The sequence below is a fragment of the Eubalaena glacialis genome, chromosome 9 (assembly GCF_028564815.1).
Source record: "Eubalaena glacialis isolate mEubGla1 chromosome 9, mEubGla1.1.hap2.+ XY, whole genome shotgun sequence".
NCBI lineage: Eukaryota > Metazoa > Chordata > Mammalia > Artiodactyla > Balaenidae > Eubalaena > Eubalaena glacialis.
The window spans coordinates 85,561,953-85,587,484 of NC_083724.1; the positions used below are offsets into that span (position 1 = coordinate 85,561,953).

The following is a 25,532-nucleotide window of genomic DNA, read 5'->3' on the forward strand; positions in this document are numbered from 1 at the left end:
GAATGCTGGCTTATGCGCCTGGGCAATATTTCTCAATTTTTAAAAATCATCCTCCCTAGTTTTTTTTAGAGTTTTTTCCCCCTAATCCCCCCTTAATTCACTACAATTAAGAATTAAAAAGATAAATTTCACATCAGATTAGACTCAGCTAAAGGAAGCATGGGTGAATTAAAGGTTGGTTAGAAAAAACATCCAGAAAAAAGCAGATGGACAAAAGAATAGAAACTTATTCATGACAGTAAAAGACACAGAGGACATAGTAAAAAGGTCAAACTTAAAAGTAAATGGAGGGGCTTCCCTGGTGGCACAGTGGTTAAGAACCTACCTGCCAGTGCAGGGGACATGGGTTCGACCCCTGGTCCAGGAAGATCCCACATGCCATGGAGTAACTAAGCCCATGCACCACAACTAATGAGCCTGCGAGCCTAGAGCCCATGCTCTGCAACAAGAGAAGCCACCGCAATGAGAAGCCTGCGCAGCGCAATGAAGAGTAGCTCCCGCTCACCGCAACTAGAGAAAAGCCCGTGCACAGCAACAAAGACCCAGCACAGCCAAAAATAAAATAAATTAATTAAAAAAAAAAAAAAGTAAATTGAGTCCCAGAAAGAGGGAGATAATGGAGCAGAATCAATGTTTGAAGAGAAAATGGCTAAGAATTTCGCCAAACTGATGGAAGACATCAAGCCGCAAATTTAAGAAACCTTGTGAATCCCAAGCAAAATAAATAAAATCACATCTAAGTTAAACCCCTAAATAACTAAAGACTAAGAGAAATTCATAAAAGCAACTTAACCTTAAAAGATAGATCACGTTCAAAGGGGCCACAATCAGACTAATGGCTGACTTGACAACTCAGTGGTGGAAGATTGAAGACAATAGAATGATCCCTCAACATGCTGAAAAACGTTTCTCTATCCAAAAAAACACCCCTCAAAAATGAAGGTGAAGACTTAAGAGTATTCTTTGAGTAGAAGAAAAATGACCCCAGACAAAAACTGATATGAAGAAAGAAATGAGAAAAGGGGCGGGGAGTGGCGAGGCAGTAAATGTGTGGTGAGATCCAATGACTGCATAAAACAGTAATAACGGCTACAAAGTGTAAAATGCTCATAGTATACTCTATCTGACAACAGTAGTACATATATTGAGAGGGGGTTAAATGGAGTTAACATATGAAGGATCCTATATTGTCCCAAGAGATAAATTCACATTTATATTGAGTTTGAATATAAATACGAATATATTTTATATAATATAAATGTAAAAAGTTTAGTTTAAATAAATCAAATAAAAATCTTTTTAAAAACACAGGGCAAGTGGAACAAACAAAGCAAATAATAAGCAGGTAGATTTAAATCTAAATATGTCAATAATTACAATAAGTGTAAATGAACTAATGTTCCAATTAAAAGATAACTGTCAGACTAAAATTTTACAAAAACAACTATATTCTGCTTACAATATATTTACATATAAAGAGACAGAAGGTTAAAAACAAACACTAAATAAAAAGAGAGCTAGTTATAGCTTATATACATGTAATACCAACATGGTTAAAGAATCTGTCTGCTTTTTAATATAAAGTCTTATATTCAGAAGTTTTAAGCGTGCCAAGTAAAATAATTTTATAGATCAGCAGTTTTTATGCTTTGTTCAACTTCTAATTGATTTTTAGATTCCAATTATTGTTTATAAAACTAAAGTATCTTCTATTAAATGAAGCAATGGTATATATACTAAATGGAACAACTGGGAAATTATTTTTCGTAATGATCAAAGATTCACTTTGAATAAGTCTCTTACCTTTTTCTTAAGTTTATTTAAACAAACTCAAATGCTATGTGCCAAATACCGACGGGTTTATGGTGTTGTGAAGACTAATTATTTGTCATCTATAAATGAGTCACTGATTACCTTGACAAAGGCATTTAATGTTTACTATTCTTGCCGCTGCAATTATTCCAAGCTTACTTGATATAAATTGCCTATAGAAAATAAATTAGTTCACAACAAATAGATACTCTACCTTGAGAAACAGTTAAATCTGAGGAAGATAAAATTAAATTGAGGGCTACTATGTGGAATAAAACCATCCACATTGTACACAGAAACAAAAGCATAAATTTAACAGGGGAAGATGGGTTTGAAAGATTTTTAAGGGTCAACTCACTAAAAAAAAATGGGAAGAACTTATATTCATTCAGATGATATGTCAGGTTTACATTAAGACCAGGAAACAGAAAGTTACCAAGGACAAAGAAAGGATCCAGAAGAGTACAGACAATAAAGAGAAAAGGACAGGAAGGTAATCTTAGTAGAAGTAAGTGGTTTCCTAGTTCCATCTCTAATACCATCATTTGCCTTTTTCACTCCAATATGGAAACGTGGCTTCACCTGCTTCTGATTCCATATTCAATCATCAAGACCTCTCCATTGCCACCTGATACTGTCTCCTCAAACAATCATTGCCACGTTACCTCCTTATTTGAGCTCTCATCCTCCTCTCAAACATGAATGATTCCAAACAGTTTCCTCAAAGGTTTTCTTGCCTCTACCTTCCCAGCTTCAATCAAATCTTTACACTATTTTCAGGCAAAAAACACCAATTAGCATACTCCACCCAGTGGCTTCAAAACTGCCAACTGCCTAAAGGATAAAGTCTTACATCCTTACACTGATATTTAGGGTACTGTAAGACCTTTCCCCCAACCAACAAGCAATCCAACCCAATTGAATCTGAAAATCTTATGTAGCAACCTACCACTTCCTCAACTCAATATGTGACTGGCACTATGCAAGGCACCATTAGACAGTGTTGAAAGGCTTAAATATGGTCCCTGAGGTTAACTAGGAGTTAGCTAGGTAGGTGTGACTGACAGACTTCTCTCAGAAGCTGGTTTAGACAAGTACATGCTTTGAGATCCTTATTATCCTTGCTCTAACCACAGAGCAATGATAGATAAAATATAAAACAGGAAAACAGAAAAGACACAGATGCATACAGAAACAACATAAACATCTCCTTGGACCAGAAAAAGCATAGAGGCACTAAAATAGGTCATGGGTCTCCTGAATTCCAGGTCCAAGAGCAGGCAGCAATAGCTCCTTCAAAATAACAGGGAGGCTTAAGTGTCCTAGAGCCAGGGAATTAAACCCAGACTCATGGCAATCGAGCAGCTGGAGTGAGGCTTCCCACTTTAGAAAGGAGGCTGAAAAAATAAGGCTGAGACTTCTGCCTAAGGCTAAGATTTTATAAAGTTGCAATTATTAAGTCAGAAAAAAGGAGACAAAGCAGCAAAGTCAGAACCTTCATGAACACAGTCACTTGTCCAGCAAAATCCCCAGTATCGCTGAAGGATGGGAAGTAGGAAATACAAGACTAATAAAATGCTAGTGTAAGCTAATATAAGCTTGGACTGGAGCCTAGAGAGGGCCAGGTAGAAGCAACACAAAATCATTAAGGGATTAAGGGCAGAGACTTGAAAGAGCTGGGGGTTTGGGGGAAGCTCTCATTTAATATGACCTTGCAAGTTACAAAACTCTTGAGAAACCGTGATGAGCTTACCAACACAAAAATAATGGCATAATCTACAAATGACTATGAAAGTGTTTAGGGTCTTCAAAGAAGGGAAGAATAGTAGCCATAAGAATAAACAAGGAATCATGAAATTAAAAAATGCAGAAACAAAAAAGAACCAATTAGACGTGAAATATATAATCTTTAAAACAAAATAAACTTTAGACCAGAAACAACTAAATTTAGTGAATTATAAAATGCTACTGAAGAATTTACCTAGACTGAAAGAGATAGAAAATGTGAAAAAGTTGTTAAGAGACATGTGTGGAGAACAGATAGAGAAGCTCCAGTGTAGGAATTCTGGAAGAACAGAATAAAGGAATTGCCAAAGAAGCAATTTTCAAAAAAAAAAAAAATGGTTGAGATTTTTTCAAAATTGAAGAGTCCTCAAATTAAAAGTACATATTAAGTGTCAACCAAGGTATATTCTTTTTAATATACCACTCCTAAACACAATGCACTGAAACTGAATAGCACTGAGGATAAGGATAAAACCTTAAACAAGTGGAGGCATAGACACTTTGATAGAGGAAAAAGCAAATGCAAAGACACTGGGATGATAAAAAGATTTTCATGTTCTAGAATAGCACTACTCAAGGTATGGTCCACAAATTCTGTGTTACTGGTCCATGGCAACAAAAGCCTAGGAATTAAAATGAAGTGTTCAGAAACTTTTACAACAATTTTACATAAAATTATGTGTCTGGTGACTCTAATAACAGGAAATTGGAGCTTATATTTACATTCCTTGGGGTGCCCTCTTCCATTTGTATAGTACTTCATTCTTACTGTATTTTATTCAATTATCAATCCATAACAAATTGGAAAATAAAAACTAGACTTTTGCTAGTTTAGAAGCACTGTCATAAAAACTATAAGATGGTCAGTGTGGTTGGAATGGTAAGAATACAGAGAGAGAGTAGGACAAGCTAAAGGGGGAGAGAAAGGTATAGATGGCTCATCTGGACCTCAGAGACTCTGATAATGGATATAGGCCATATATGTGGAAAATAACTGAAGGACTTTAAGCAGGACAGTGACCACTTCGTACAAAGAAACTGGAGGATACAAAAAAGTAGGGAAAGACCAGTCAGAGGCTATTGGAGTAGAGCAGGCAAGAGATGATGGCAGCCTGGACCAGTGTAATGGCAGAAGTGGTGGAGAGAAATAGAAAGATCTGAGAAATATTTTGGAGGTGAAATCAAAAAGCCCCAAGTGATGGATTGGATTAAGGGTAAGGGAGAGAGAAGGAGATGCCAAGAATAAGATTTCTTACAAGAGCAATTGGGTAGAGGGAGGTGGATACAGATGAACAGGTTTGTTTGGGGAGAGGTAGGGGAACAGAAGTCATGAGTTGAGTTTTAGAGAAGTTAATTTTGTGTCCAAGTGTACAAAACCAAGTCGGAAGCTGGATACGTAAGTCTAGAGCTCAGAAGAGAGGTCTGGAAGATTATATGTATTTTGGAGTTATCAATACACAGATGTAATTTAAAATCACTGGAATAAGTATCATTTATGGAAAGTGTGTAGGGTGAGAAGAAAAGTTGAAAGAGGAGAAAAAGCAAAGAAGATAGAGAAGAAATACTCAAAGGAAAGTTTTTGAACACCACAACCCCCTTTTTTGGCCTCAACAAATAAACCCAACTGATCTGTGTTACATTTACTATAGCTTTTATTTCCAAGGTAATTGTTATCAGTGATTGCCAATGCACAGCAAAACTAAAGGATGATTATCAAAAGCTAGGAGAAAGAGGGAAAGGTGAGAAATATGTACAACTTCCCTCCCACCCATTTTACCAATAATGCAAATAATGACAAGAATTTACAATGATTCTTGAAAAGTTTCCAAGAAGCAATAAAAAGGACAGCCAAATGAGTAAGCAATCATTATTAAATAAGATTTAAAAATCATAAATGACAGTAGCTATGAGGAAAAGAGCTTTGTCAGTCTTGGTGGTGGGGGAGCAGTCTTAAAAGCACTAAGTATATACCAATAATTCCATCGGAAACTTTGGAGCTAGCTAGTTTCATCTTCAGCCAACAATCAGAACCTCTCTCATTCCTCCTTATTCACTCTACCCATATTAGAAACCAACTAAAACAAAAGAAAATAAGAATAACAGAAATCTACATTCAAGAAGCAGCACTTTGAATAACTGGACACCAGTAGTATACACTAGAAGTATCAACCTCAAAGAACAACTCCAGAAAGCTCTGCAGTCACCTTCTCCCTCAACTTACCACAATACCTAGTGCTTACAATACAGAAGTATTACACTAGCATAAGCTTCTAAACATTTTGAATTTTAATACATCCTGCATAGGATATATCAGTTATCATTCCTTGCTTAAGAACATATACAGTTACTACTTCTCTTCTATAAAATCCACACTAACCTTCCCATGAAACTGAACACCTGCTCCCATAATGCCTTCTTCAACATTAGCTTTTCTGAGCTCCAAGCAATCCTTTCCACCTTACCTAAATTAGTCTACTTCTTATTGCCAACTTTGTTTCCTTCATGTTAGCTCCTATTTCTTTACCAAGCCTCACTTACTATCTTTCAAGTCCTAGCCTAAAACTTACTAATTTAATAAATTTATTCCACATAAATCCAGGTGATTTTAAATTATTTGCTCAGTAACTTTTTTCTCAATATGTCTATGCAATTTTTAAATTTTGTTTTTTTAAATATATTAATGTATTTTATGTATTTTTTGTAATCACCATCATGCCCCTTCACAAATGTAAATTGTGCTTTTTCTATTATACTATCAGCTCCTTTCAGAACACTATCTTTTGGGGAATAACAAAAGTATGAAACACAACGAAGAGCACGTGCCATGAGACCATTCTGTCAGGCTGGGAGAGGTGGCTGTTCTAACTAATGTGCAGAAATGAACAGAGAGTCAATAAAAATGAAGAATTAGGGGAATATGTTCCAAACAAAGAACAATAAAAATATCCAGAAGCAGATCTTAATGAAATAAAGGTAAGTGATTTACCTGATACAGAGTTCAAAATAATGGTCATAAAGATGCACACCAAAGTTAGGAGAGTAATGCATGAACAAAGTAAGAACTTCAAAAAAGAGATAGAAAATATTAAAAATCCCCAAACAGAAATGATAGAGCTGAAGACTACAATAACTGCACTGAAAAATGCAATACGACGGTTTCAACAGCAGACTAGCTCAAGTGGAAGAAAGGATCAGCAAACCTGAAAACGGCAGTGGAATTTTTTCAGAGGTGCAAACAGAAATAATGAAAGAGTGAAAATAGCTTAAAATATGCATTATAGGGGTTCCAGAAAGAGAGGAGAGAAAAGGAGGCAGAAAGGTTATTCAAGGATTAATGGCTGAAAACTTCCCTAACTTGGGAAAAGAAAGAGATGTCAGACAACTGGATCTAGGAAGCCTAGAAAGTACTAAAAAAGATAAATCCAAAAGGACCCACACCAAAACACATTATAATTAAATCATCAAAAGTTAAAGACAAGGAGAATCTTCAAAGTAGCAAGAGAAAAAGAAACTCATTACATACACAGGAACCCAGATAAGACCATAAACAGATTTTTCAGCAGAAACCTTGCAGGCTAGAAGGGAGTAAGATGATATACTCTAAGTTCTGAAAGGAAAAAATTGCCAATCAAGAATACTCTACCTGGCAAAGTTGTCCTTCAGAACTGAAAAAGAGATATAAGTTTTCCAGATAAACAAATGATGAAGGAGTTCATCAACACTAGACCAGTCTTAAAAGAAATGTTAAAGGGAGTTCTTCAAGCTGAAACAAAAGGATACTAATTAGTAACAGGAAAACATGAAAGTATAAAACTCACAGGTAAAGGTAAATATATAATTAAATTCAGAGTATTCTAATATTGCAATGGTGATGGGTACATCACTTATAAATCTAGTTTGCAGGTTAAAAGATAAAAGTATTAAAAATAAATGTAATTACAATAATTTGTTAATGGATATACAATGTGAAAAGATGCAAATTATAACATTAAACAAAATGTGAAGGAAGGGGAAGTTTTGGTATGCATTTAAAGTTAAGTAATTATCAGATTAAAATAGACTGTTTATATTTTAAATGTTTTATGTAAGGGTAGTGGCCTTGGCAAAAAAGAAAAACAAAATGTTTTATGTAAGCCTCAATGCACTGCCAAAACCTATAGTAGATACACAAAAGATAAAGAATTCAAAGCATACCACTACCGTAAGTCCCCTACATACAAACGAGTTCCATTCTGAGAGCACGTTCGTAAGTCCAACAAAACTAGCCTAGGTACCTAATTAGCACAATCGGCTATATAGTACTGTACTGTAATAGGTTTATAATATTTTTCACACAAATAATACATAAAAAACAAACAAACACAAAAAATAAAATATTTTTAATCTTACAGTACAGTACCTTGAAAAGTACAGTAGTACAGTAAAACAGCTGGCATACAGGGGCTGGCATCGAGTAAACAGGCAAGAAGAGTTACTGACTGGAGGAGGGGAGAGGAGAGATGAGAGATGATAGAACTGAAGGATCATCAGCAATAGAAGACGGAGGGCAAGCTGCAACTTCACTCATGTCTGATGCTGATGACATAGGTTCTGGTTCCTTGCTGGATTCAATTCTATCTACCCTCTTGAAAAAATGATCCAGGGATGTCTGGGTAGTAGCTCTTTTTTTCTCATCATAGATGACACAGCAGCACTGGTTTGCATTCTGAACGGCTGCTGCAACCTTTGTGTACTGTTCTACATTCAGCTCCTGTGCCTCAAAACTAACAGTGCCTCCTCAAATAAAGAAAATCCCCTTGCCATTTCCTGTGTCATGAATCTCTTTGGTTCTTCAGTTACTTCTTCTTCTTCTTGTCTCTCTTCGTCCTTTCTCTGGGTCTCCAATTCCATCAGGTCTTCATTACTAAGCTCCTCATGTTGCACAGCAAGGAGTTCAATGAAGTCGTTCCCTTGCAGATCTAGCTTGAAATAAAGATACTGTACTACTGTACTCTATACAGTACTATACAGTAAAGTACACAAAAGCACAACCACTTGTAAAAGATGCACGCAGATGACAATGTACACCAGACACATGAACTAACTTACATGATTGGACGTGTGAACACATGTTTCCATCTTTGAAAGTTTGCAACTTGAAGGTTCGTGTGTAGGGGACTTACTGTACAGAAAATTATCAAATCACAAAGGAAGAGAGCAAGACAGGAAGAAAGAAACAAAGGAATTACAAAATAACCAGAAAACAATTAAAATGACAATAGTAGGCCTACACCTATCAATGATTACTTTAACTGTAAAGGGACTAAATTCTCCAATCAAAAAATGGAGTGGCTGAATAAATAATAAAAGAGACCCAACTATATGTTGCCTACAAGAGACACCTCAGTTTCTCAGTTTTAAGGACACACATCAACTGAAAATGAAGTGATGAAAAAATAAATTCAATGCAAATAGAAACCAGAAGAAAGCAGGGGTAGCTATACTTATACCAGAAATAAAAGACTTTAAGCCAAAGACCAACAAGAGAAAATAATAAGGTCATTATATAATAATAAAAGAATTGGACTTCCCTGGTGGCGCAGTGGTTCAGAATCCGCCTGCCAACACAGGGGACACAGGTTTGAGACCTGGTCAGGGAAGACCCCACATGCCACAGAGCCACTAAGCCCATGCACCACAACTACTGAGCCTGTGCTCTAGAGCCTGCGAGCCACAACTACTGAGCCCGTGTGCCACAACTACGGAAGCCCGTGCGCCTAGAGCCCATGCTCCACAGCAAAGAGAAGCCACCGCAGTAAGAAGCCAGCGCACTGCACGAAGAGTAGCTCCTGCTCGTCACAACTAGAGAGGAAGCCCGCATGCAGCAACGAAGACCCAATGCAGCCAGAAATAAACAAATAAATAAATTTTAAAAATAATAATAATAAAAGGATCAATTAATCAGGAGGATATAACAATTGTAAATATTTATGCACCCAACATAGGAGCACCTAAATATATAAAGCAAATATTAACAGATCTGAAGGAGGGAACAGACAGCAATATAAGAATAGCAATGAACTTCAAACACCCACTTTCAACAATGGATAGATCATCCAAGACAGAAAATCAGTCTAAAAAAAAACCACTGGAATTAAACTACACATTAGACCAGACGGACCTAACAGATATATAGAACATTCTATCCAACAGCAAAAGAACACATAAACACACATGGAACATTATCCAGGGTAAATCATATCTTAGGCTACAAACAAGTCTTAATAAAGTTAAGAAGACTGAAATCATACTAAGGCCAACCACCATATAAAACTAGAAATTGATTGGAATTCCCTGGTGGTCCAGTGATTAGGACTCCGTGCCCTCACTGCTGAGGGCCTGGGTTCAATCCCTGGCCAGGGAACTAAGATTCCACAAGCCGTGTGGTGTGGCAAAAAAAAAAAGAAAGAAAGAAAGAAAAGAAAAGAAAACTAGAAATCAATTAGGAAAACTGGAAAATTCACAAGTACGTGGAGATTACACAACGTGTTCCCGAACAACCAATGAGTGAAAGAGAAATCAAATAATATCTTGAGAGAACTAAAAATGGAAACACAACATACCAAAACTGATGAGATGCAGCAAAAGCAGTTCTAAGAGGGAAGTTTATAACAATAAATGCCTGAAAAAAGAAAGATCTCAAATAAACAACCTAATTTTACACCTCAAGGAACTAGGAAAATAAGAACAAACTAAGCCTAGAGTTAGCAGAAGGTAGAAAATAACAAAGATCAAACAGACACAAATGAAATAGAGACTAAAAAGAAAAAAAAGATCAATGAAATTAAGAGCTAATTTTTTTAAAAGATAGAATAGACAAACAGTGAGACTTTCCAAAAAAAAGAGAGAGAGAAATTATAAATGAAACAGGAGACATCACATCAGATACCTCAAAAATACAAAGGATCATAAGAGACCACTATGAACAATTATACACCAACAAATTGGACAACCTAGAAGAAATGGAAAAAATTCCTAGAAACATACAAGCTACCAAGACAGAATCATGAAGAAATTAACAGAAAATCTGAACAGACCAATTACCAGTGAGGAAACTGAATCAATACTCAAAAACCTTCCAAGATAACCCCAAGACTAGATGGCTTCAATGATGAATTCTACCAAACATTTAAGCAAGAAATAATAGCAATTATTTTCAAACTCTTCCCCAATTAAAAGAGGAGGGAACAATTCCAGATTCATTTTACAAGGTCAGCATTACCCTGATACCAAAGTCAGAGAAGAAATTTTAAAAACAAGAAAATTATTGGCCAATATCCCTGATGAACTTAGATGCAAAAATTCTCAATAAAATGTATTAGGAAACCATATTCAACAATACACTGAAAGAATCATACATAAACCATGATCACCTTGCACCCTGAGAAGCAAGGATGGTTCAACATATGCAAATCAATCAATGTGATACACCACATTAACAAAATGAAGGATAAAAATCATATAATCATCTCAATAGATGCAGAAAAGCATTTGACAAAATTCACCATCCATTCATGATAAAACTCAACAAACCAGCATAATAAAGGCAATATATGACAAGCCCACAGCTAATGTCATACTCAACGATGAAATACCAAAAGTTTTTCCTCTAAGATAAGGAACAAAACAAGGATGCCCACTCTCACCACTCTTATTCAACACAGTACTGGCTTGAGCAATTAGGCAAGAAACGGAAATAAAACGCATCCAAATCAGAAAGGAAAAAGTAAATGTTCTCTATTTGCAGTAGACAAGATATCATATAGAATCCCTAAAAACAGCACAATGTTGGAAGTAATAAATGAGTTCAGTAAAGCTGCAGGATACAAAATCAATATACAAAAACCAGCTGCATTTCTATACACTAACAATGAAACATCAGAAACAGAAATCAAGAAAACAAACTTACTATAGCATCAAAAATAATAGTTAGGAATAAATTAACCAAGAAGGTGGAAGATCTGTACACTGAAAACTGTTAAGACACTCTACTCTTATGTTCAAAGCAGTATTATTCACATAGTCAAAGTATGAAAACAATCTAACTGTCCATTGATGGATGAATGGATAAAGAAAATGTGGTATATAGATATACAATGGAATATTATTCAGCCTTAAAAAAAAAAAAAAGGAAATCCTTTCATTTGCTACAGCATGGATGAAACTGGAGGGCATTATGCTAAGTGAAATAAGCCAGACAAAGACAAATACTGCATGGTGTCACTTACATATGAAATGTTAAAAAAAAAAAAAAAAAAAGAATTGGAACAACTCAGAAACAGAGAGCAGGAAAGTGGTTGCCAGGGGATATGGGATAGGTGGAGGAGGCAATAGGGAGAGGTTAGTAAGAGTGATACAAACTTTCAGGTGTTGAGATGAATAAGGTCTGAGGAAGTAATGTATAACATGGTGACTATACTAGATAACACTGGATTGTATGATTGAAATTTGCTAGGAGAGTAAAACTGAAAAATATTCCCTCACACAGAGACACAAAGGTAAACATGTGATGTGATGGATGGATATGTTAATAACTCAAGGGGGTAAATCCTTTCACAATGTATACATATACCAAATCATCACAGTGTACACTTTAAATATCTTACGATTTTATTTGTGAATTTTACCTCAAAAAGATGGGGGGGGGGAAGAATACATGAAATAACTTAAAAGTAGGCTTCTAAACATCAATGAGAACAACTTTATTTACACTTATTTGTAAATAAATATATTTATATTTATTTCCATTATCGTTTAGCAAGTGTTTTGAAATATAGAGAATGCAGAGGATCACTGCCTCAATTATCACATTATATAAGAATCGAGTTCTAATTAATGTTTTACTACACTTAAAACTACTAAATTGATATATATATATATAACATAGCTTGGCAATAAATTAACAAATCTGATGTCGATGTCCAACAATAAAAATCATGTAGATTCTATAAAATGGGACTATTCCTACCCATATGTATCAAACTATAAAATGCTAAACTCTGGTACTATGATTAAGACTTGTGATACTAAATTATCTCTGAGACAATAACTGATCAAATTTTACATACACTGAATTTTAGGAGCAAAAGTTTACCTACTCAGAAGGATACTACTTGGCAGATGTAGTTATATTTTCAGAGGGATATTAAATTAGCTGTTTCTAGTAGATGTAACCAGAAGGTGATTGGAAAGCCATCTGATATGTGTAGATTATCAACAAAATAAAATTTCTTTTGAACTATGAATCTTGGCTCCAAGCCTTCTAAATTTACATATTATCTGATATAAGTAACTGTTTTCCACACTGCTTATTTTTAAGTTAAAAGTAAATCATTAAGATCACTAAAACAGCATTCCAAATATAAGGATATTTCATTAAAATTTTATCCAAATACCAATGTTAAAAGAAGCAAGACTTACGTATATTAATTCTAAAAATGCTCCTGGCTGTCAAAATCTCTGTGCCTTTCCTCTGCGTAACTAATTTAATGAAGTTTAACAGTATACTACCATATAACAAAAGAATAAAACAAGTATGTCTTACCTAGTTACTTTGCAGCTCGATTCAATCAAGTCATTTTCAAAGTCAAGCAGGCTAGAAGGCAGATTATATTCCAGTGGGGATGTCAGTCTTTTCAAACGCAATAGACCAACACAAAATTTTGCTCCCATCTCTTCCAATTCTCGAGTACCAATCTGTAAACCCTAAAAATAAATAATAAACATGTAACTAGGACATTTGCTATCCTCTGGCTGTATCTCACTAAAATTACATAAAAGGAATTTGTAACTATATTAATAAAATAATAGGCTGGCACTTTGTATGAACCTAGGACTCATAAGCACAGTGTCTTAACAACATAAGATTATTTTAAGTCGCAAAGGAAACTGTCTTAAAAAACCGTTTCTAAAATGTCTATGCTCATTCACTGCGTGCAAATTATTTTCACCAACACACTGGGGAGGAAAAAACAGATAAACATCTTGTGGTTAAGTTATTCTTGGAGCTCATGGGTGAAATTATATTTTTACGAGATCTTGCTAGTACTTCTTGTAATCTACTACTTGTATGCCGATGTTGAAATATTATAGTGCTACAATCAAGGCTCCAATTTGCATACTTGAACATTACTTTATACATACTTTTCCTGAATGATAAAAAGAAATTGCTGAGTAAAAAACAAACAAAAGAAAGGTAACTATGTCAAAAAATAATCAGACGAATCTAAGCTAACGAGGCAGCAGTAAAATAAGTTCTTATGTTCCATGTCAGATGACAATGCCCATTTCAAAGGTGGTCTACTAACGCAAAACCAAAATTTTACCACAACCCTTTTTTAACCAATAGTTTCTCAATAAACAATATAAGGTTTACCAAAAGTTAAACATTACCAAATAAAAGGATAAAAATGGACTGTAAATCAAGACGCTGCTTATCATTTAATTTTCAGATAAAAATGAATCTCTAAAATAAATGCAATCCTTACACCAACAAAGGTTGCAGGTGTAGATGAGAGCAGACTAGACTTTCAATGACCAGACTAAAAGCACACAGTAACTGAAGAGATAAATTATAAAAACTGTTATTTACTCTACGTAACACATGCCTTCATAATAATGATTGACTGATTGTTTAAATAGCTTGGCCATCTCCAAATAGTCTAAGAAATGTGACCTAACTGACTTAGAAAATGCATTTGCCTTCTTAATCTAAAAGCTTTAGAAAGGCTATGCCTATTTCTGAATTAGCTCATCAAAAATAAAAATAAAGAATATTTGAAGCCTAAAATTCAGTAATATAAGAACGTTGTTGAGGGTGAAGAGATTTGTTTCTTAAAATATTATTAGACTTACACAACTTATTAGCTAATATTAACAAGTTTGTAAAGTATACGTTATGTGGGGGGGGAGGATGGGGGTATATGGGAATTCTGTAGTTTCCACTCAATTTTTCTGTGAATCTAAAACTCCTCTTTAAAAAGTTTATTGGGACTTCCCTGGTGGCGCAGTGGTTAAGAATCCGCCTGTCAACACAGGGGACACGGGTTTGAGCCCTGGTCCGGGAGGATCCCACATGCCGTGGAGCAACTAAGCCCATGCGCCACAACTACTGAAGCCCGCATGCCACAACTACTGAAGCCCACAGGCCTACAGCTCGTGTTCCACAGCAAGAGAAGCCACCGCAATGAGAAGCCCATGCACCGCTATGAAGAGTAGCCCCCGCTCGCCGCAGCTAGAGAAAGCCCGGGTGCAGCAACAAAGACCCAATGCAGCCAAAAATAAATAAACCTATTTTAAAAAGTTTACTAATTAAAAAAAAACTTTAAAAAAGTATATGTTATGATCAAAGCACTGAATTTTAGATGTAAAAAACTTAGCTTATTATTAGTAATAAGACATACTTCTCTCCATAGGAGTTTTAAATCAATGTAACTCTATCAATGGAAATCACATAAAGTACATATATGCCAATGTAAATCGTATAAAAGAGAAATGACTATATATTAGGTATCCATTTTATTTTTTAAATTTTATAAAGTAATTTTTAGAAAACTCGTCTAATATTTTATGTTTCAAAATATATTTTAGCAATTTTTTAAACGTGGTTTTTTCAATGACTAAATAAATTTATCAAAACACAAAAAGAACATTTAAAAAAATCCAATGAAAGTCTATCAGTAGAATCCAAATATAGTAAGAAAGTGCTACTATTATTATGCAACAGATGATTTCAAGGGGCATGCAAGTCTCAGCTTCCTTGACTTCTTCTCTCCCTACTCCCAGAGACCAGTTTCACAGACACTGACGCTTTAACTTACCTTCTCCAGCTGAACTGCATCTCTTTAAGAACAAATAATTTATAGTCTATTTCCCTAAATCATAGGAACTACCTACGGTCCTTTACAAAAACGACTGTCAAGCTTTTTTCCATCCCACACACTTATAGTCCACTAAAGCAATGATTAGGAGGCAGGGTTTGTGGGCTGGAGTGCTCATGCTCCTCTCTTACCACAATCGTGCCTTTGGTAGTCTAGAAGACACCGTTTTACAATATTTGAAGAGATTTCAAAAGATAGCACATTTTGGAAGAATAGTATACTGTGGTCAACCTAAATCTTAGGGAAGAGTCACTCTACAGAAAGTACTGAAATTTCACTAAGTTCTACCCATCTAGGCCCCCAAAGTTTGAACGCCAGTTGCAAAATCTATACAATTTTCTCCCAGTTTGTTACAGACTGGAAAAATCATTTAAGCTCTCCACTTGAACATTTTGGCATCAATCATAATATGTTTACATTTTTAATACTAACCAATTGGAAGATTTTTAACTCTTTCTAAACATAAAGTTATAATCACTTTTATGTGTGGTATATGAACATCACTATGAGATTCAGATTCCTCTTGCCCATGTCAAAAAAACAAAACACAACAAAACAGAATGAGTGGAATAATTAGCATGACACCTGAAAAGCTTTTTGTGGCAAGGCAAGAAAAATAAATATCTGGGTTTACAGTTGCTTACCTAAGGTCCAATTCATTGCCTTTTAAGTTCTCAATCTTTTGTGGTACATACATACAATGGAATATTACTCAGCAATAAAAAAGAATAAAATAATACCATGTGTAGCAACATGGATGGACCTAGAGATTGTCATACTGAGTGAAGTAAGTCAGACTGAGAAGAACAAATATTGTATGATATCGCTTATATGTGGAATCTAAAAAAATGGTACAAATGAACTTATCTACAAAACAGAAATAGAGTCACAGATGTAGAAAACAATCTTATGGTTACCAGCAGGGAAACGCGAGGAGGGATAAATTGGGAGATTGGGATTGACGTATACACACTACTATATATAAAATAGATTAACTAATAAGGAACTACTGTATAGCACAGGGAACTCTACTCAGTACTCTGTAATGACCTATATGGGAAAAGAATCTAAAAAAGAGTTGGTATATGTATATGTATAACTGATTCACTTTGCTGTACACCTGAAACTAACAAAACATCGTAAATCAACTATACTCCAATAAAAAAAATTTTTTTAAAGTTCTCAAACTTTAAAATTAAAAAATTCAAAGTCACCTAACATTTAATTACTCTTAAATTTCAAAAGTAAAGTCTGAACTCATTGTTTCCCATAAAAGCCTATGGTACCACAGAAGAGGAGTCTTAGAAAAGAAAAAAAAATTAGTGAAGGAATATGCATTTAAAAGTCACACACACATAAAATCTAAATTAAAAAAAATTTTATAAGTGTAATGTGTTTATTTCTAAATGCATAAAAATATATTTACATCCAATGAATTAAAATGATAGAACATTTTATTAATAATGTACTACTTGCACAGCTCGTTATAAATTACTGTTATTTAAATGTGTATTACAGCATGCTTTCTTAAAAATTATGACTGTAAATAGACTCAACCAAGATTTCATAAGGATCCAAAGCAAGCTATTTAGTTCAGAAAAGTAAAAAAAACAAAAACTGTTCTTAAGATCACATATAATTCAATTCCATTATTGCAAGTTACATTTAGCTCAGTATAACAAACATACCATTTAATACATACTTGAAAACTACTAGAGCATATATGGAAGACTTGAAATATTTTTATGGCTGGAAGTCCTGAGATGTTTTACCTTATATTTTCCCTGATCACATCCACACAAAGTACTCTCCATGGTATAGCTTCTTTGTACTCCTATCTCTCTCCAAACTACAACACGTGCTGTAGATTCTTTAGATTTTTCTACTACGAAGCTACAGCTGCTCATGCAAAATGCTGGGGCAATATGGCTCAGAATCTTAGGCAAAGTCTGCAAAGATAAGAATGATAAAATATTTCAAGAGCTTTCTTTTTTTGTCATTTAAAATTATTTTAATTTCTAAATTTTGAAAAATTTTTATGAAAGCATAGTCATTACAGCAGTCACGTGGATCTTCTTCCTATATCCCTTGCTATTCAAAACATTGAAAGAATCCTCTTACTAAATTAGACTCTTCTGCTTTCCTAGACAAATATTAATCAGAAAATAGAATGAACGAAAGGATAATATTCATAGTAGCAACCAATAAGTGGAATAAAACCATGTAAGAAAACCATGTTTTAAAATACGAAGAAAAACATATTTCAAAAAATGAAGAAACTTTAGTCATGAAGATGGCTTGACTAAGAGATTTAACACTGTAAACGTCAATCACCCCAAATGAAACAATAAAGCTAAGACAGTCACAGTCTAAATGCCCACAACATTTTTGCAACTTAAAATTATTCTCAGGTTCACATGAAAATGAAATATAGCAGTATACCCTGGGGAATTCTGAAAGAAAAGGCTGTGACTGGAGAAATAATCTGACAGATAATTACATATCTAACAGTTAAATGATGATACTGGTATAGGAATAGATGCATCTTTAGAAAGAGAGTTCAGAATTAGAACCACAGGTATTTGTTAAAATTAGTATTATTATTAGTGAGGAACATTGATCATTCACGAAAAGCTGACACAACTGATCAGCCACTGAGAAAAACCAGCTGAAGTCTCTCTCCACTGAATTAACTCTAATTAGGTTGTGAATTTAAATTTTAAATTAATAAGTTAAATTTTTAAATGAAACTACAAACAGTAAACATAGAACTCTACTTTTAAAATCTTAGAATGAGAAGTCTTTCTAAGCCTCAAAACCCAGAAGCTACTTTAAAAAAAAATTCAACAAATATGACAAAAGTTTTAAATCACTACACATCATAAACAAAAAATTTTAATATACTTATAAAGAGTACACTTATAAAGTTATTTTAAAAATAATAATTAGATACTTGTATAAAAGTAAGCAGAGAATATGAGAAAAGGCTATTTCTAAAAAAGAGAGAGATCATAATTGGCCAAACATAGAAAAAGATACTTGACCTCATATATTATAATTACAGATACACAAACTAAAACCATCAGATATTTTTTTCACCTGCAAAGATGACAGTAAGATGTTTGGAGAAACAGCACTATCATTCACTGGGGAGTATCAATTTGTACAATCCTTATAAAAAACAATTTGGCAATACTAATGAAGTGACCACCACCAAGGGACAGTGAATAAATACATTTTGGTATAGTCGTACAATAATAACAAAAATACACAATGAACATCTTGTGTGGCTATCAAAAAGATGAAGACAGATCCAGATATGAGGACCTATGGCCAACAAACATTATGTGAAAAAAAAAGTTGCTGTGGAGCGTTAAAAAAAAATTAAAACCACAAAAACTTGACATACTATGTTTATATACATCTATGAATGAATGTGCTTAGAGGTAAATCTCACAATACACATGGTGAAAGTGATTAATTAGTGATTAATTGAGAGAAGATGACTTTCACTCACTACTTTACATTTCTGGAGTGTTTCCATTGTTTAACATAACTCTAATCATTTTATTTATTTGGGAAAGGGGAAGAAGAGAGAGGACACCAAAAAGAAAATGTGCTTTGAAGTTTTGCTAAGGGGAGTGGTATGTCACTGAAACTTTTTTTGGGAAAATAACCTGGGGTGCTTGTTTAGGCGTAAATATAGTAAGAGAGACACTGTGACAGAATGAAAAGCACACAGTACGTAAAACAATAGATCTCCCTTCAGTCCTAGGCAGACCTCAAAACACACCCATACCTGTGGAAACAAGGTCTGTAAGAGATGGCTTTATAAAATCGGCAGAGGAAGGAGGTGCTGTTTAATAAATGGTGCTGAGACAACTGGTTATACATGGGGAAACTAAAATTAGACCCCCACATTTCATACAAAAATAAATTCCAAATCGATTAAAAATCTAAATGTGAGAAGCATTTTTAGAGGAAAAGCTTTCAGTTTTTCAAACTTGAGTATGATATTAACTGTGGGTTTGTCATAAACAGCCTTTATTATGTTGAGATATGTTCCCTCTATACCAACTTTGATGAGAGTTTTTAACATGAATGGATGAATTCTGTCAAATGCTTTTTCTGCATCTATTGAGATGATCATGTGATTTTTATCCTTCCTTTTGTTAATGCGGCATATTACAATGACTGATTTGTGAATATGAACCATTCTTGCATCCTTAGAATAAATCCAACTTGATCATTGTGCATGATCCTTTTTATATATTGTTGGATTCGGTTTGCTAATATTTTGTTGAGGATTTTTGCATCTATATTCATCATAGATACTGGCCTGTAATCTTTTTTGTAGTGTCTTTGGTTTTGGTTATCAGGGTAATGTTGGCCTTGTGGAATGAATTTGGGAGTGTTCCCTCATTTTCAATTTTTTGGAGTGGTTTGAGAAGGATAGGTATTAGCTCTTCTTTACATGTTTGGTAGAATTCCCCTTTGAAGCTGTTGGATCCTGGACTTTTGTTTGCTAGGAGTTACTTTATTACTGATTCAATTTCACTACTAGTGATCAGTCTGTTCCAGTTACCTATTGCTTTGGCCAAAAAGTTCCTTTGGTTTTTAAGTAAAAATAAAAGACACATTTTTCATTTTCACCAAGAACTTTATTGAACAACGTATTCACCCTTTTGTTCCACTACCTTCTGCCATTTTTCAGGCAACTTCATAATTCCATCTTCCCAAAGCTTTTTATCTTTTTGAGCAAAGAACTGTTCCAGGTGCCTTTTACAGTCTTCCAGGGAATTGAAATTTTTTCCATTAAGAGAATTTTGTAAAGACCGAAATAAATGGAAATCCAAAGGTGCAATGTCTGGTGAATACGGCGGATGAATCAGAACTTCCCAGCGAAGCTGAAACAGTTTTTGCCTGGTCATCAAAGAAACATGCAGTCTTGCATTATCCTGATGGAAGATTGTGTGTTTTCTGTTGACTAATTCCGGACACTTTTCATCAAGTGCTGCTTTCAGTTGGTCCAACTGGGTGCAGTACTTGTTGGAATCAATTGTTTGGTTTTCCGGAAGGAGCTCATAATAGAGGACTCCCTTCCAATCCCACCATATATACAACATCACCTTCTTTGGATGAAGACCGGCCTTTGGTGTGGTTGGTGGTGGTTCATTTCGCTTGCCCCACAATCTCTTCCATTCCACATTGTTGTACAGTATCCCCTTTTCATTGCCCGTCACAATTTGTTTTAAAAATGGAACGTTTTCATTACGTTTCAGTAGAGAATCTCACGCGGAAATAAGGTCAAGAAGGTTTTTTTCGCTTAACTTATGTGGAACCCAAACATCAAAGCAATACATAGAACCAAGCTGGTGCAAATGATTTTCAATGCTTGATTGGGATGTTTTGAGTATGTCGGCTATCTCCCACGTGGTATAACATTGATTTTTCTCAGTTAATGTCTCAATTTGATTGCTATCAACTTCAACTGGTCTACCTGACCGTGGAGCATCATCCAGCAAGATATCTCCAGCACGAAACTTCACAAACCACTTTTGACACGTTCGATCGATCACAGCACCTTCTCCGTACACTGCACAAATCTTTTTTTGCATTTCAGTTGCGTTTTTACCTTTCTTGAAATAATAAAAACCAATATGACAAAAATGTTGCTTTTTTTCTTCCATTTTCAATATTAAAATGGCTACACAAAAATTCACCCATTTTGATAAGTTTTTTAAATGCATGCTGACATGACAGCTGTCACAATACAATCTAACAAAATTATTTTGAATGAAGTTAAAGACAACTAAATGCTACTAGAGCCATCTTATGGAAAAAACCAAACAAACTTTTTGGCCTACCCAATATATCTTCCTGATTCAGTTTTGGAAGATTGTATATTTCTAGGAATTTATCCATTCCTTCCAGGTCATCCAATTTGTTGGCATAAAACTGTTCATAGTATTCTCTTACGTTTTTTGTATCTCTGTGATATTGGTTGTAATTTCTCCTCTTTCATTTTTTTGTTTATTTGGGACCTCTCTCCCTTCCTCAATGAGCCTGGCTAAAGGCTTATCAATTTTGTTTATCTTTTCAAAAAAAAAAAAAAAACAACAGCTCTTGGTTTCATTGATTTTTTCTATTTTTTTTGGGGGGGGTCTCAATTTTATTTCCACTCTGATCTTTATTATTTCCTTCCTTTTGCTGACTTTGAGCTTTGTTTGTTCTTCCTTTTCTAATTACTTTGGATGACAGGTTAGGTTGTTTATTTGGGATTTTTCTTGTACGGGATACAAGATTAAAATACAGAAATCTGTTGCTTTTTTATACACTGATAATGAACTATCATTAGTTCAGGAATCCAAAACTAATTCCATTTAAAACTGCATCAAAAAGAATAAAATTCATAGGAATAAACTGAAAGACCTATACTCTGACAATTATATAACACTGATGAAGGAAACTGAAGATGATACAAAGAAATGGAAAGATATCCCTGTTCATGAACTGGAAGAATTAATATTGTTGAAATGTCCATACTACTCAAAGCAATCTACAGATTTAATGCAATCCCTATCAAAATATCTAGAATACCCAGGACATTTCTCAGAGAAGTACAACAAATAATCCTAAAATTTATATGGAACCACAAAAGACTATAAAGCAATCTGGAGGGAAAAAAAAAAAAAAAGAAGCTGGAGGTATCCCTGACTTCCTGACTTCAGACTACACTACAAAGCTACAGTAATCAAAACAGGAATGTACTGGCACACACACAAAAAAAACCCTGACATATCGAGCAATGGAATAGAGAGCCCAGAAATAAATGCACTAACATATGATCAATTAATCTATGACAAAGGAGGCAAAAATATACAATAGGGAAAAGACAGTCTCTTCAATAAGTGGTGGTGGGAAAACTGGACAGCTACATGTAAAAGAGTGAAATTAGAAACATTTTCCATACCATATGCAAAAGTAAACTCAAAATGAATTAAAGACTTAAATGTAAGGCTGGAAACCATAAAACTCACAGAAGAAAACATAGGCAGAACACTCTTTCATGTATGTCACAGCAATATTTTTCTGATCTGTTGCCTCAGGTAAAGGAAACAAAAACAAAAATAAATAGCTAGGACCTAATTAAATTTAAAAGCTTTTGCACAGCACAGGAAACAACTGACAAAATGAAAAGACAACCTACGTAGAGGGAGAAACTATCTGCAAATGATATGACTGAAAGAGGTTAATATCCAAAATATATAAACAGCTCATACAACTCAACATCAAAAAAACCCCCAACCAACCCAATTAAAAAATGGGCAGAAGAACTGAATAGATATTTTTCCAAAGGAGACATACAGATGGCCAACAGGCACAAGAAAAGATGCTCAACATCGCTAATTATTAGAGAAATGCAAATCAAAACCAAAATGAGGTATCACTTCACATTGGTCATAATGGCCATCATCAAAAAGTCTACAAATAATAAATGCTGGAGAGGGTGTGGAGAAAAGGGAACCCTCCTACACTGTTGGTGGGAATGTAAATTGGTACAACCATTACGGAGAACAGTATGGAGGTTCCTTAAAAAACTAAAAATAAAGCTACCATATGATCCAGCAATCCCACTACTGGGCACATATTCAGAAAAAACAAAAAACTCTAATTCAAGATGATACATGCACCTCAATGTCCACAGCAGCACTATTTACAATAGCCAAGACATGGAAGCAACCTAAGTATCCACCAAAAGATGAATAGATAAAGAAGATGTGGTGTATATTATACAATGGAATACGCTCAGCCATACAAAAGAATGAAATTTTGCCATTTGAAACAGCATGAATAGACCTGGAGGGTATTATGCTTAGTGAAATAAGTCAGACAAAGAAAGACAAATACTGTATATTATCATTTATATGTGGAATCTAAAAAATAAAACAAATGTATATAACAAAAGAGAAACAGACTCACAGGTATAAGGAACAAACTAGCCATTACCAGTAGGGAGAGGGATGGGGTAGTGGCAAGATAACAGTAGGTGATTAAGAGATACATACTACTATGTATAAAATAAACAATGCATGAACAATACAAGGATATACTGTACAGCACAGAAAATACAGCCAACATTCTATAATAACTTTAAATGGAGTATAATCTACAAAAATAGTGAATAACTACACTGAACACCTGTAACTAACGTAATATTGTAAATCAAGTCTACTTTAATTAAAAAAATGTGAAAAGCAAAAAAAATTAGAAGAAACATTTAAAACGAAAAATCTGAAACAAAATGGCAACATTTACTGAACCTGAGTAGTTCCTATATGTTAAATTATTTTCTGTAGTTTTATGAGTGTTTGAAATTCAAAAATTCCTGCCTTATCTGTAATAATTACCCTGTATCCCACATCTTCCACAACATCACATGAAGCTGCATTGTCATTCGTGTGCCACACTGTCTCTTTGATGCTGCAGCCATACATAAATACATTCTTCTTTCGGGAGTGGCCATGATAATCACAATAAACCTTGAAAAGATAATATATTTTAAAAAGAAAATCCTTCAAATTCATATATTGCCAAGTAAAGCTAGCTAATATGAAGCCAATAAACAGTTCTGTGTTCCTTTGTCCTTTTATTGTAACTGAGCCACCATTTAACAAGTAGAATCAATAAAAGTAATAATACATATCTACTTTTGGAAGGGATCTATGATTAATCCTAGAATGGCTAAATCCTTTGCAGGTAGGTCCTGCGTCAAGCCACGAGTTGCACTCTTTCTTTTGTATCTACTATTCATCACTTAAAAAATAATAAATTCAATTATAGGTCAAATCTACAGCTGCACTCATCACTGCCCCAAGGGTTGTTAAAATATTTACCTAATTTAAGAGAACATAAAAAATGCTTTCATGAAAAACATTTAAAAAGGGGGCATGGTTTCCCTTTAATTTTTAAGAGCATCATTTTAAAAATAGAAAATGGACAGATTTGCATGCCAATTTTGCCCCTCTGCAAAGTGTTCTATCTTTCCCAAAGGAAGATTAACTCATTTAAAGACTAAAATAATGGAAACATTCTAAACAAAAGTTGCTGAAAACAGAAGAAATACACATACACAGTTCAGGAGAGTCTCCCACCATGCCTATACTACCTTTCCTATGTGTATAGTCGAGACTTACCTGCTTTAGAATTAGCTAAAGAGCTCAGAAATAAGTTTCTACTAGTTTGAGAATTTGTAAGATACCTATTGTACTTTTACCTTGATATTGTTCAAACAGTGAAGTTAAATAGCTAAAACTTACAGCCAGGAGTTACCAATATTCATAAACAAAACAGAAAAGTAAAGGGCTCATAAGAATTATAAAAAGTAAATCTAATGAAATAAGAATATGGATACACTGTATTAATTTGACAACATAATTAATACACAAGTGATGGATAACAAAGATGTGTTAAAGAAACTGCTTTTGAAATTAACACCCAGCTTTTATAACCAGAAAATAATCTACAAAATACTAACTTACAACAAAATCACCTCTTTGACTATACAAACAAATATTGCCGCTTACCAGTGGTAAACGCTTCACTGCAGCCAGATATTGCAGCAGACCCTTGGCATGATAAATTGTAGGATGTAAATCTGGATTTGGACTTTGCCACTGCCTATTCAAATCCTCTCCACTTAAAGAACAGCGGTGACTACACATATGTAAACACAATGACAAAGATTGGTACCAATAAACTCTTACATACACTTGATTTTATTTTATGATTCTATTCCACTAAATATTTCAAACAGGTATAAATGGTATGCTCACCAGAATGCATATTATAGTCAGTAAGTAAACATTTATTTAGCATTTGCTATGTGCAAGATCTTGTGTTACATGCATTTAACTGTGGTAAGCTTGCAGTTTTATAAGTCAAAATTTTCAAGCTATAGGAAAAATTCTCCATTCTGGGGTTTTGTTCCATACACCATAAAATTTATTCATGGTC

General features: G+C 34.3%; 1 protein-coding gene across 1 annotated transcript in view; it reads right to left on the minus strand.

Moving 5' to 3' along the window:
• Nucleotides 1–25,532, minus strand: part of AGTPBP1 (ATP/GTP binding carboxypeptidase 1) — a 179,502-nt gene that overhangs the window by 9,476 nt on the left and 144,494 nt on the right. Inside the window, 4 exon segments of the mRNA XM_061199297.1 lie at nt 13,181–13,341; nt 17,288–17,464; nt 23,927–24,058; nt 25,103–25,232. Coding sequence (XP_061055280.1) covers nt 13,181–13,341; nt 17,288–17,464; nt 23,927–24,058; nt 25,103–25,232 — 600 coding nt within the window.